The sequence below is a fragment of the Brachyhypopomus gauderio genome, chromosome 12 (assembly GCF_052324685.1).
Source record: "Brachyhypopomus gauderio isolate BG-103 chromosome 12, BGAUD_0.2, whole genome shotgun sequence".
Classification (NCBI taxonomy): Eukaryota; Metazoa; Chordata; class Actinopteri; order Gymnotiformes; family Hypopomidae; genus Brachyhypopomus; species Brachyhypopomus gauderio.
The window spans coordinates 24,109,526-24,121,548 of record NC_135222.1 but is presented as its reverse complement, the minus strand read 5'-3'; the positions used below and the strand labels follow the sequence as shown (position 1 = coordinate 24,121,548).

General features: G+C 46.9%; 1 protein-coding gene across 3 annotated transcripts in view; it reads left to right on the top strand.

The window, feature by feature from the left end:
- LOC143528311 (uncharacterized) overlaps positions 1-10,540 on the top strand; it is a 26,163-nt gene extending 15,623 nt beyond the window's left edge. The window contains exons 2-3 of one of the 3 annotated variants that reach the window (XM_077023984.1): positions 7,600-7,694; positions 9,828-10,540. In XM_077023984.1, coding sequence (XP_076880099.1) covers positions 9,889-10,281 — 393 coding nt within the window. In that variant the 5' untranslated portion in view covers positions 7,600-7,694; positions 9,828-9,888 and the 3' untranslated portion in view covers positions 10,282-10,540. Of the gene's footprint in view, positions 1-7,599 lie in introns of all 3 variants that reach the window. The other 2 variants (XM_077023985.1, XM_077023983.1) reach the window with 2 other exon arrangements.
- Positions 10,541-12,023: the final 1,483 nt, after the last annotated feature.

Here is a 12,023-nt window from a genome sequence, read left to right as displayed (position 1 = left end):
CAGGAGCGCGGAGGGATACGGTGGAGTGGGGCTCGTGCTGTGGCCTCCAGGAGCGCGGAGGGATACGGTAGAGTGGGGCTCGTGCTGTGGCCTCCAGGAGCGCGGAGGGATACGGTGGAGTGGGGCTCGTGCTGTGGCCTCTCCTGCCTCCTGCACTCTCACGTTGGGGGAAAAAAACAACCGCAGGATTACGTGAGCCTCTCCTCCAAAGGGGATGGGGAGGTGGAGAGGGAGCGGAGGTCCTGGCTCCTGGCTTGGCTTCAGGAGGATGAGAGGAAAGCGAGGGAGAACGACGTAACGCAGGGAGGAGATCACAGCACCGTTTAATGGAGGAGAGTTAGAGGAGGGGCCAGTGGAAGTAGATCCAGGAGAAAGATTGGCAATGAAAGCAGGAGATAAAGCTGCGGAGACGCCCGCATATAAACGCCCGAGTCTGGGATTATTACTTCATACAAATGCCTTTCTGTGCTTGAGAAATGTCAGGCGGCGTGGTGAGTCAGGGCGGGGAGGGAGGCCCAGAGACCACAGATGTCTGCAGCGGGGAGCAGCACACACACTCCGACCGCACGTGCAACAGGCAGCCGTGAGCAGTAAATATGCGGTCAGCTTGGCAGGGCGCTGCATTCTCTTTACAGCGCACAGACAATTTGTGTCAAATAAAAAGAAGGCAGGCGGTGTGGAGCGTCTCCTCCCACTGCCTCCGTGGGCCCGCCCCCGCCACACCCACCACGGCTCCGCCCACCAACTTTTTTTTATTTTTTTAAATTTATTTTTTGTTTGTTTCATTGTTTAAAAAAAATTATAGTTTCATACTTTAATGTCATTGAACTGTTCATAATAACTTCAACAAATGCTTATAAAACAGGCGTGAAAGTCCAGAGTTCATGGTCAGGACCTTCTTTGCTCTTCCATTCTCAGTGCTTCATCTTTTTTATAGCAATTTTGTTCAAATCTAACTAAAGTAATTGTCTCATGTCTTTCTCCTTCATATGTCTGCTGTTTGTCTCATATCTGTGTCTCATTCACGTCTCTGCTGTATTTCTCACAATGCTGAAATCGCTCTTGCGGACGCGGTCCCTGTGCTGTGATTCGACGGACCTTTTTGTGTGGATGATGCGGTGTAAGTTCCCGTCTCATTCAGGACGAACGTCTCGCTCCACCCTGCCGGGTCTCCTCGGGGAACGGTGCCACATTACCCCTCTTAATGACAGACGTAAATGACATGCTGAAATGATTTATTTGGTCAAATATGAGAATATTATTTCCAACTGTCGAGGGTTGACTGGTCTTGTAAATATTCAGACAAAACCGTGAAGCGGTGTCATAGAAATACACCCTCATGGAACATCACGTATTTCTTTTCTCTGTGACTCAAAGCTCGTTTCTGTAGATTCAGCTGCAGCCGGACATCACTGGCTTGCTGTGTTTCTCGCACCAGATTCTCCTCACACATCTTAAAGCTCGGCTGTTCTTTTGATCAGAACCTCCGGTCCCTCCTCGTCTGAGTTCCAGCCTTTTTTAACCTCACCATTTGTTTCCAGTCCCCAGTACGGGCACCGCGTTCATGTGTGATGTGTGGCCACGGTTCGCCATCGCTGCCCATCACGCGTCTCCTCTGAAGTTTCCCGAGCGCTGATTAGCTGTGTCTGATGATGCACTGTCTTCTCGGCCCGTGCGGAGGAATTAACTGCCCTGTCCCCCAATTCTTCTGCCGTTGCTTCATTGACCAGCCCTGCATAAAAATAAACAAGAAAAACGATTTTCCCGCCTCTGTGGAACCCTCACAGCGATGGCGGCTTTGATGTGTGTGCCTTGATCTCTCTGGCCCACAGTGTCACATCCCCCGTGATGTACGGGATTAATTAGGTGGAACGGGTATTTATCCGTTAAAATCATAATACTAATTTATCCAGTGCACCGTGGGGCCTCTGGGGCTGGCAGTGGGACTCCACCTCTCTCTCTCTCTCTCTCTCTCTCTCTCTCTCTCTCTCTCTCTCTCTCTCTCTCTCTCTCTCTCTCTCTCTCTCTCTCTCTCCCCCTTTCCCTCCGTCCTTAGGAGAAGTGCTCTGGCTCACGTGTGCCTCCAGCATGGTGGAGACGTGGGGAACACAAGTGGCTTGGCTACTGCCGGGTCCGGAAGCTCCTGTGGACGGTGCGGTGTGGTGCTCCGACAGCAAGCCCGTCCTGGTACCTCCCCCAGCACGTGTGAAGTGTGCAGGTTTCCTCCCTGGAGTCTGTGCTGAACCTCTAGTTGTTTCACAGCTTTTAATCCTCCTTTTGTGAGCTGCGTGTTCACGTGTGAGCTGCGTGTTCACGTGTGACATACGTGTTCTGCTGCGGTTCCTCTGAAACGCTGCTGGAAGGCGTTTGTCGGACGGTGCGTCTGCTCGGGTTAGGGGAGGCTGTGTAGACACTGTGTTGTGTAAGTTTATTCTGCTGTGAAGCCTTTTGTGGTCTAAGCTTATTAGAAGCCCTTTCAGGATTGTAACTAAGTGTGCTAGTCGGATTTGTTAACTGGCAGAATCACTGTAAGACTGTAAAATGTGTGAAGTAACATGTGAATTATGCTGCCCCTACACAGGTAAAAGAACCTTTTGAGCTTAGCAGAGATTAATATGTGTTCTGAACGGCTAGGGTTTTAGCTCGTCTAAGGGTGTACACACACCGTGTGTGTGTGTGTGTGTGTGTGTGTGTGTGTGTGTGTGTGTGTGTGTGTGTGTGTGTGTGCCTGGTGCAGGCAGGACCACCAGCTCAAGGCTCTCTGATGAGATGGGCGTCATGCTGACTCTCAGGTCGGACTTCGCCATGAACATCCACCTCGTAAAAATGCTGTTTTATTGAGTTACGGCAGGTTTGTTGTCTGGACATGCAGGCAGATATGTATGCTGCACAGGATCGCTCGAAAACGCGTGCGCTCTCTCTCTCTCTCTCTCTCTCTCTCTCTCTCTCTCTCTCTCTCTCTCTCTCTCTCTCTCTCTCTCTCTCTCTCTCTCCCCCACCCTCTGTCCCTCCCTTTCTCTTCACTGTCTCACCCACGCTCACACACATTCACCCCCTCCACCCCACCCCTTATACACACACACACACACTCACTGTCAACATGCCCTCCGTGCTGCAGCCCTCACTATCGAGCCTCTCCTTGTTTCTTTGTGGCTAAACCAAATCCAGTGGTTATTGTGCGTGGCGGTGTACAAAGCCCTGGTGCTGGGCGCTAGCTCCCCTCTCTCCCCTCCCCTCTCCTGAATGTACTGTGTTCCCTGGCCCGGGCCTCTGAATGCTATCTGTCCCAGGCAGCCAACTCAATGTCTGCTGTTCCCACAGCAGTCGCACTGCTCAGGGGGATAAGAACACAGCTGATGGAACGGGTATTCTTCCCCATAGGTTCCCACCAACATGTCGTGCGCACGTTTCCGGGGGCCTTATCAAAGAACAAACGTCTTTGAAAAAGCAGAGCAGGTTGGTGGGGGGGGGGGGGGGGGAGTGGCATTGTTGCCCACTCTTCTGACAGGACTAATCTGTCTCCTCCATCAGCTACGTTTGCACAGTGCAGGGCAGACATGCAGATGCTGTCTCAGTGAACACCACTGCCCACTGCCCTCGCTGTCAGAGACTCGGGGCAGCAGGGTAATGCTGTGTGTCGTCCCCCCCCCCCCCCCCCCCTCTATCTCTCTCACTCATCACACTCTCCTTCTCTTCATCTCTCATCAGACCAGAAGACGGAGACTTCAGGGATTATTTTTCGACGTTGTTCAGTATGACTACTTTGACTTGCACATGCTTTATCTTTGTGCTGTGTTTGCTGTATGTGTGTGTGTGTGTGTGTGTGTGTAAGACAAAGACCTCTCAGCAGCTTCCTTGAATTCACACAAATATTCATAATAAAAATTCATCTTGAAAGTTTTTTTTGACAAGTGTACATTTCCATTTTCATGCAAAACTTTTAAAATATTACACTGTATTGTAATAGTATGAATGTAAAATGCATTCTATGTTTTTACTATATTAATTTGGAATACTTTTTGAAAGCGTAAGAAACCTCGTGAATCTCGTGAAATTCACATCTCGTGAATTTACATCAACAAAAACAATTGTACATGTAACCACACATGACTATCTAACCAGGATTTTTAAGCTAGTGTCAAAGGAATAGACCTTGTTTAGAATAATGTGTATCATTATTTACTGAAATATTTACTGTACTTTTAGGCCATCACACTAAATCCAAAGAAAGCCGCATTTTTCTTCATGAAATCTTCTTTCAAGGATTCAGAGCTCCGGTATCCTGTAGCACAGGTTTTGTGAAGTTGCACGGATTTCACGCAATGTATGTTCTCCAATGGAAGCCAGAACCACAGTACACTGCCATCTACTGGTGGATAAGTGCTCTGCACCGCGTGTGTACCCACACCAGCAACAGCATGTGAACAATGCGTCGGTGTTTCCTCTCTCATTTTTACTGGCGGAGACCCAAAACGGTGTCCATGAACGCTGTGCATGTAATACAAACAAATGTTGCAACTGTTCACGTTAATGTTAATTAATTTAACGTATCTAACATGTATGTCTTTTTGTGTATCTGCGATCCTAGTCCCTGCCACGTTTGAGGGTATCAACCAAATCTATCATTAGAAAAGTCTTTCTGTAACAAAAAAAACGTGTGAATTAAGTCTTAGAATAACCTTTTTTATGAATATTAATAAGATCCTTATTCAAAGTTGTAGACCTCCTCTGCTGTTCATCTTAATTTGATATCCAGCACAAATACTATTTCTGCAATTAGTTTTGCATAAATTCACAACTATTGTAAATAATTTACTTTCAGCCAATAACACCCTGTCCAGCTTTATTTGCTAAGTAAATGCATTTGCATTCCATTGAATCTTTGGCATAATTGGACAGTTTAAACATATGTGTGATGCATTATGTCGCTATTGGCTAATTAATGCACACAGTTCAGGCCCCAGTTCTGTTATGATTCCTGTCTCATAAGCCCTCTGCACAACATTACACCGCAAGACCTCTCAGTCTGACTGAGTTTATTAATTTATTTATTGCTGAATATAAAACGCGTATTTGTGAGCCTTGTCTTGTCTGCCTTTCTGAGTGAGAAGGTGCAAATCCAGTGCACGATGAGACTGGTGAGAGTGTGAGTGCCATCGGAGCAGACACACACACACACACGCAGATGAATATATGGGTGTCGTCTCTTCCCTCACACTGAGGCAGGGGCCTGGTCTAATTACTCAGACGGTGACAGAAGGAAGTGGCGTCCTCTCTGCACCCTCCCTGAACCCTGTTTCTTATTTTCAGCCACCTTCATTTGTAATAGCAGGAATAGCATTGCTGGAATTCATATTTCTCTGTCTGGGGCCAGCTAATGATAATGTATATAAACCTGAGATGGCTCATAGGGAATGATTTAGGCTAATGAAGAGAGACTCTTCATGGTTGTTGTGTGTGTGTGTGTGTTTAGGCAGATTTGCAGTTCTCCAAATTTGCAGAATTGCAGATCACTCAGAATGTTCATAGGTCAACGCGTAAAATCATTTTATGTGCAATTACCAATATGGTTGTTATTGTTGCACTTTTAGGGGAAGGTTTGTTATTGGTTTGTTGTGTTTATTTGTTTGTGGGTTGTCGTGGCACCCCGAGCCTCCTCCAATCCGAGCGCAGTCTCCCGAGACTCCAGCTCTTACTCAGCCATGTAATTGATTTGCACCTGTTCTCCACATCAAAACTCTCACACCTTCTTTTTTTCCCTTAAATCTGTTGCACCTTTTAATATTTTACGAATGGAACCTTGGACATCAATAAATTAGTTATAATTGGCTTTCGTGTTTACGGCAGCAGTATTCTCGGCGAGGGCGTGTGTGTGTGTGTGTGTGTGTGTGTGTGTGTGTGTGTGTGTGTGTGTGTGTGTTGTCGTGCATTCTGCTTAGCATTATAGATTTTTTGTCTTTTTCACGTGAGGGGGTGCTATGGTCCGGGAGAGGTCCGGCTCAGGGGCCTCTGCTCTCTCACCATTGTGTTGTGTGGGGTCCTGGTGGCCCGGCGGGTCGGGGCCCCACACCAGTGCCCTACATGCCCCAAGGCTGTTTTCCATAGTCGTATTAATGAGACCACATCACCACTTCCATATCACACCACAGTAAACTCGTCAAGGAGAGGTGTGTGTGTGTGTGTGTGTGTGTGTGTGTGTGTGTGTGTGTGTGTGTGTGTGTGTACATCTGTACGTGTGCATGTATAGCAAAGGCCTGTGTGCACTATACCTTCACTAATCTCACAGCCTTGATCAGGGTACAGTAAATAAACCCCCAAGGCCTCTATTGATCAACCTTGAATCTGTTTTTCTGCGAATGTAACGTCTAGTTAGTTATTACAAATGTTACTGTGTGTCAATGAATTATTTCATCAGAAAAGGTGCTCTACATTAAGTATTTATTTTGATGTGAACTCACACTTCACACAAGTGTCCGGAGCTAGTCCTGCACACTCCCCTTTGTGTTTGAGTGTGGGTGTGTGTGTGTGTGTGTGTGTGTGTGTGTGTGTGTGTGTGTGTGTGTGTGTGTGTGTGTGTGTGTGTGTGTGGCAGCACAGTGGAGTTCGTGGGTCAATATGGCTCGTGCAGCTAGTCTGGTTCTGGCTGTATTTTTCACACAGTGAAGGGATTGTATCAGTGGGTTTCAGACCTCAATCTCTCCAAACACAGCACGGCTTCATTATTTATGGAGCTCAACAACAGGGTGAGGTGAAGAATGAGCCCGATGCTGGAGTCGTGTTTGGACATCTGGTTTTGTTGGAGATAGAATATCCCTCCGTGTATGGGGCCCCTCACACCCCAACGTCCTATGGCTGAAAGGATTAATGTTAGTATTAATACTGGATTGATATAGTCATGTCAGAGCTGTCAGTCATCTTGTGTTGTAATCCTTATATTTCCTCATTTGAAGTTCAGAACATATACAAAACATTTTTAACAAAGTAAATGAAGGAAAAAACACTTTTACTGCAAAGCCCTGCAGCTTGAATTATGAAATGATGTTCGATATAGTGTGGAGGAAGCATGTGATTATGTAAGTGTTTAATGATGATGCAGGTCTACAGGTCTGGAACTGCTCTCTCTCTCTTTCTCTCTACAGGTCTAGAGCTGCTCTCTCTCTACAGGTCTAGAGCTGCTCTCTCTTTCTCTCTCTACAGGTCTAGAGCTGCTCTCTCTCTCTCTCTCTCTCTCTCTCTCTCTCTCTCTCTCTCTCTCTCTCTCTCTCTCTCTCTACAGGTCTGGAGTGAAGACATACTGCTCTCTGTGGGCTCACACTCGTTTAATGGATGACCAACTTGTTAGCTAATTGCCCCAGTGTCCCTAAACACAAAGGAAATGTTGGCTGATGTTGTAAGCTGGGTAGATAATGAGTGCAGGCAAACTACAGCAACTCTGTAGGTCCTGTTGTGTTTCTAATAACTCACAAACTGAAGGAGGAAGATGGAACTGGGTTATAACTGGGTTAGCCAGTGATCTTTGTCTCACACTCGTCTCTGATGAATCCTTCGCTCATGAACACGCAGTCTGTGGTGCTGAACGGCCTCCCTCTCCTCCTCTAGGCCAAGTTTCCGCCTGCTGCGAGAGATCAAAACTTGGAAACGGACCTTCGGATGAGCCTGGTCTCAGATCTTCACCCCGACAGGGCAGGAATGTAGTACGCAGTAACCTCCTGATGAAGAGGGGTCATGCAGGATGTAAAACGCTCAGACAAGGAGCCATCTCACCACTTAAATTAGCCCCCTTCCCATGATCTGACTGGCCCTCACTGCAACAATTCATGTACTAAGACGCAGATTTCATTTCATTTTCCCCTTTTACCCACCACTACCTGAAAGAGTTACAATCAGCCAAGCTCAGCCAACGTCTGCTAATCTAAACCAAATGCCCAGTGCCCTCTTTATGAGAGAGAGAGAGAGAGAGAGAGAGAGAGAGAGAGAGAGAGCACGCAGGCTACACCTCCTCATAAAAAGTCAAAAGACTCCTGAAGTTCTGAGCTGTTTGCTGTGACTCTAAAGCTTGCTTTGGTGTGACCACATCCCCCACACCCCTGTCTGTACCCCCACACCCCTGTCTGTACCCCCACACCCCTGTCTGTACCCTCACACCCTCGTGTGTACCCCACACCCCTGTCTGTACCCTCACACCCTCGTGTGTACCCTCACACCCCTGTGTGTACCCCACACCCCTGTCTGTACCCTCACACCCTCATGTGTACCCCACACCCCTGTCTGTACCCCCACACCCTCGTGTGTACCCTACACCCCTGTCTGTACCCCCAGGTACCTCCAAACCTGCCTGTTTTCTCACTCACTGGCACCCAGCACATATTTAAATTAATAAAAAAACATTTTATTATTGTGCTCATAGCCAGCTGGAAAGGGCCGTTAAGATTAGATTCAATATTTAACATCCTGGGGCACCTTCCTAGCAGCATAAAAACAACACCCACATCGCCCGGCTGGGCGAGACGTAAAGACAAACGTCACACATCCGCCCCTCGTTTAGGTGCTTTACACCAAGGCTTATTCAAATCCCAGAAATTACATTTTTCAAGCATTTTTCATGGACACAGTTTTGTTATGGCTTTAGCGTTCAGTATCAGAGGCCTGTGTTTATTCAACCCTCAATTATGGAAGACTCAGCCGGCAGGCCTTTAATTGATTGCTTTAATTGATTGGTCGGGAGTAACCATGGCTGAAAAGCAGTTTATCTTAATCAGTTGAGAGGAAACGTAGAGTGGGGCTTGATTTCCTCCAGCTGATCACCCCTGTGAGGGCTGAGAAAGAGGGAGTGGCTCCTGATAGAGAGAGAGAAGGAGAGAGAGGGAGAGGGAGAGAGAGAGAGAGAGAGACAGCCCCACAGGAAGAGTGAGGCTAGAGATGAACACAGAATACATACATATAGTGGAATCTGTCTTACCACGTCCATGTTCCACTATCAAAAGCAGAATCACCTTGTGTCATTACAGTGGTGTTACTAAGTTAGTTTTTACTACATGAAGTCACACCAAGCAGGACATTATAAAATTCTTGTTATTAAACGTGCATGACTCTGCCTGATGAGCGTGGTGAAGTCAGCAGGACTGTTAATCCCTGCGGGATCTTCAGGGCAGCTGGTGAGAGCAGGCTTCTCCCAGCTAAGAGATGCAGCAGTGCATGCTGGGATGTCTACATCTTCAGCTGGATCGCCACACCTGGACATGGTAGCTGTGGGACTGCAGTTGTTTATATGCGAGGTTCCTCAGCTAATAGCACGCTTGCTGGCACCGCTCTGCTTCATAAAAGAAATTTGAATGCTCTTCTCTCCTCTCTCCTCTCCTCTCCCCTCTCTCTCCTCCTCTCCTCTCTCTTCCTCATCTCCTCTCTCCTCTCCTCTCCCCTCTCTCTCCTCTCCCCTCTCTCTCCTCCTCTCCTCTCTCTTCCTCATCTCCTCTCTCCTCTCCAACACTAAAGAAATCTCATCTTTGCCAAAATGGCAGACGTAACAGGCAGTAAATGGCCATCATTATCAATTGACTCCAAAGAGACCATTTTGTTGCAGATGGAGGTCAGCTTTGAAACCATGTCTATTATGTGCTCACTTAGCAGAGCGTGGCCTCAACTTGACCCGTATTGTTAGGATCGACCCATTGTACCAGAGCCCAGTATTTCCACTGCTTTCTAAGCTTTTAACCCACATCAGACATTTGCGAAAATGGAACTCGGTGGATGGAATTAGAAGACTGACCTCTAAAATGTGAACCCCTCCTTAACCTTAACGGCCCATCTCATGTCTCCCTGCCATTTAGTGTTCGCTGGGTATAATTGCCACCGCATTTGAGTGGAGGGAGGACATCAGCCAGGGACAACATGGGCCTGGTACAGGACAGCATGGGCCTGGTACAGGACAGCATGGACCGGGTTCAGGACAGCATGGACCGGGTTCAGGACAGCATGGACCGGGTTCAGGACATCATGGACCGGTTTCAGGACAGCATGGACCGGTTTCAGGACAGCATGGACCGGTTTCAGGACAGCATGGGCCTGGTACAGGACAGCATGGACCGGTTTCAGGACAGCATGGACCGGTTTCAGGACAGCATGGGCCTGGTACAGGACAGCATGGACCGGTTTCAGGACAGCATGGACCGGTTTCAGGACATCATGGACCGGTTTCAGGACAGCATGGGCCTGGTACAGGACAGCATGGAGCAGGTACAGGACAGCATGGGCCTGGTACAGTACAGCAGCAGTACTGGTTAAAGCAGATCCACCATCCTGTTTTCTTTCAGCAACCACATTGGTTCACGATGGAGATGGAGTTACCCACCCAAGGGTCTCGTTTCTACCTATGAGTTCACAGCTCATCTCAGATGCTACCACTGTAGTATGTCATCAGCTCTCCCAGTTATTGTCGGGACACACGTGGTCCGCCATAATTAGCCACCTGGTAGTAGGGGTCTTGACAGTCTGTTCTGTCAAATGTATTGACTATTTAATACCCTTAGCCTATATGCTACATACAAATAAATGTAACCCTTCACAGATATGTGTTCCAGAGTTTCTCGGTGATTGTAATACAATTGATAACCAGTGAAAATGAGACACTAGTTCTTCTTACTGTGAACTGCGATTTCTAAAGTTTGTCTGGAATTGATACAGGAACAGAAAAAGCTAAACTTCCCTACTGCTGAGTCCGGACTGGCCTAGCACCCCCAACATAATGGCAGATTAAGAGCTTTGGGTTAGATCTCCGCACTGATGCAAAGCCTACCTAGGGTTTTAGAGTGTGATTTAATGCACTGTACAGTAGCATTAGAGAACGATGTGCATGTTTGCTTAAAGATTCTGCGAGAACTTTAAGAAGCATGAATTGCTTGACATTGTCCATCCATCCATCCATCTGCCACTCTTTCCAGATAAATGATTTACGAGTGCAGCTTCAGTGTCCTCCAGAATAACACGTCCACCAGATTACAGGAGACATCACTCAGACACATTCACCTTAGCTCACAGAACTGCAGACCCTCTGTTTTAAAACTGTACAGCCTGCTAAGGAGCGCAGACCGATGCAGAGACATATTTTAATACCCAGAAGTGCGTGTCAGGTAGTGTCTGCTCTGAGAGAGCCATCAGACGGTCCTTCTGGATCAGATCTGAAGGCTTAAAGTGGGTCATGAGTCCCCACCCATGTAGAGCCACAATATAAATTCACTAGCTTATCTTTTTTTAATGACACTCTAATGGAAGATATGCCCACCACAGATATAAACCCACCTACCAGCCCAGAGTGGTACCAACGCCCACCGATGTAGCACTGCCATGTTGTGACAGTGGTTGCTGTTTCTCATAGCTAACCAAGTTTTTTATGAGAATATTACTTAAGATAATTGTCTAATGGTTGTTATTTATATGGAGTTATGCAAGGTTATATGCATATTTCTTTTTAGATTGATTTATTCACCTAATAATCTTTAGTGAAGTAGTAAAATGCTTCTAAAATAATTTAAAATAGATTTATCTTAGCCTACGTAAAAAGCATGTAGGTTTTACACGTGGTCCATAGGCCATACAGTGGAAAATATTGTGATGATTTAGACTAACACTGTATAAGAAGGGAAATGCCACGGTGTGTTCATTTAATCTCTGAGTTACGTACACAAGAGCGGTAGTGTAACGATTTGGCTCCTCAGTCACATGACCACTTTGTCATAGAAGTGTTTTGTTTTTTTACTCCCCGTGGCATGTCCCATATTAGCTCTGTGGAAATGTCTTGGGCGTCTAGGACATCCGATTTATTACATTGGTGTTGCCTTCTTTGAACTCTGAACTTCTTTGGTCTCTGTTTGTGTACTGCTGTTTATTCTAATTCTGGCGTGGATCCACTGAGAGGTGCTGTCTGTGCCAGCCATCGATTGTTTGACTTCTAAAGACACATTGTGCTTTAATAAGCTTCATCGTCCGCTTCATCCGCACTTCTTCTCAGCTTTCTCTTTATTCACTTT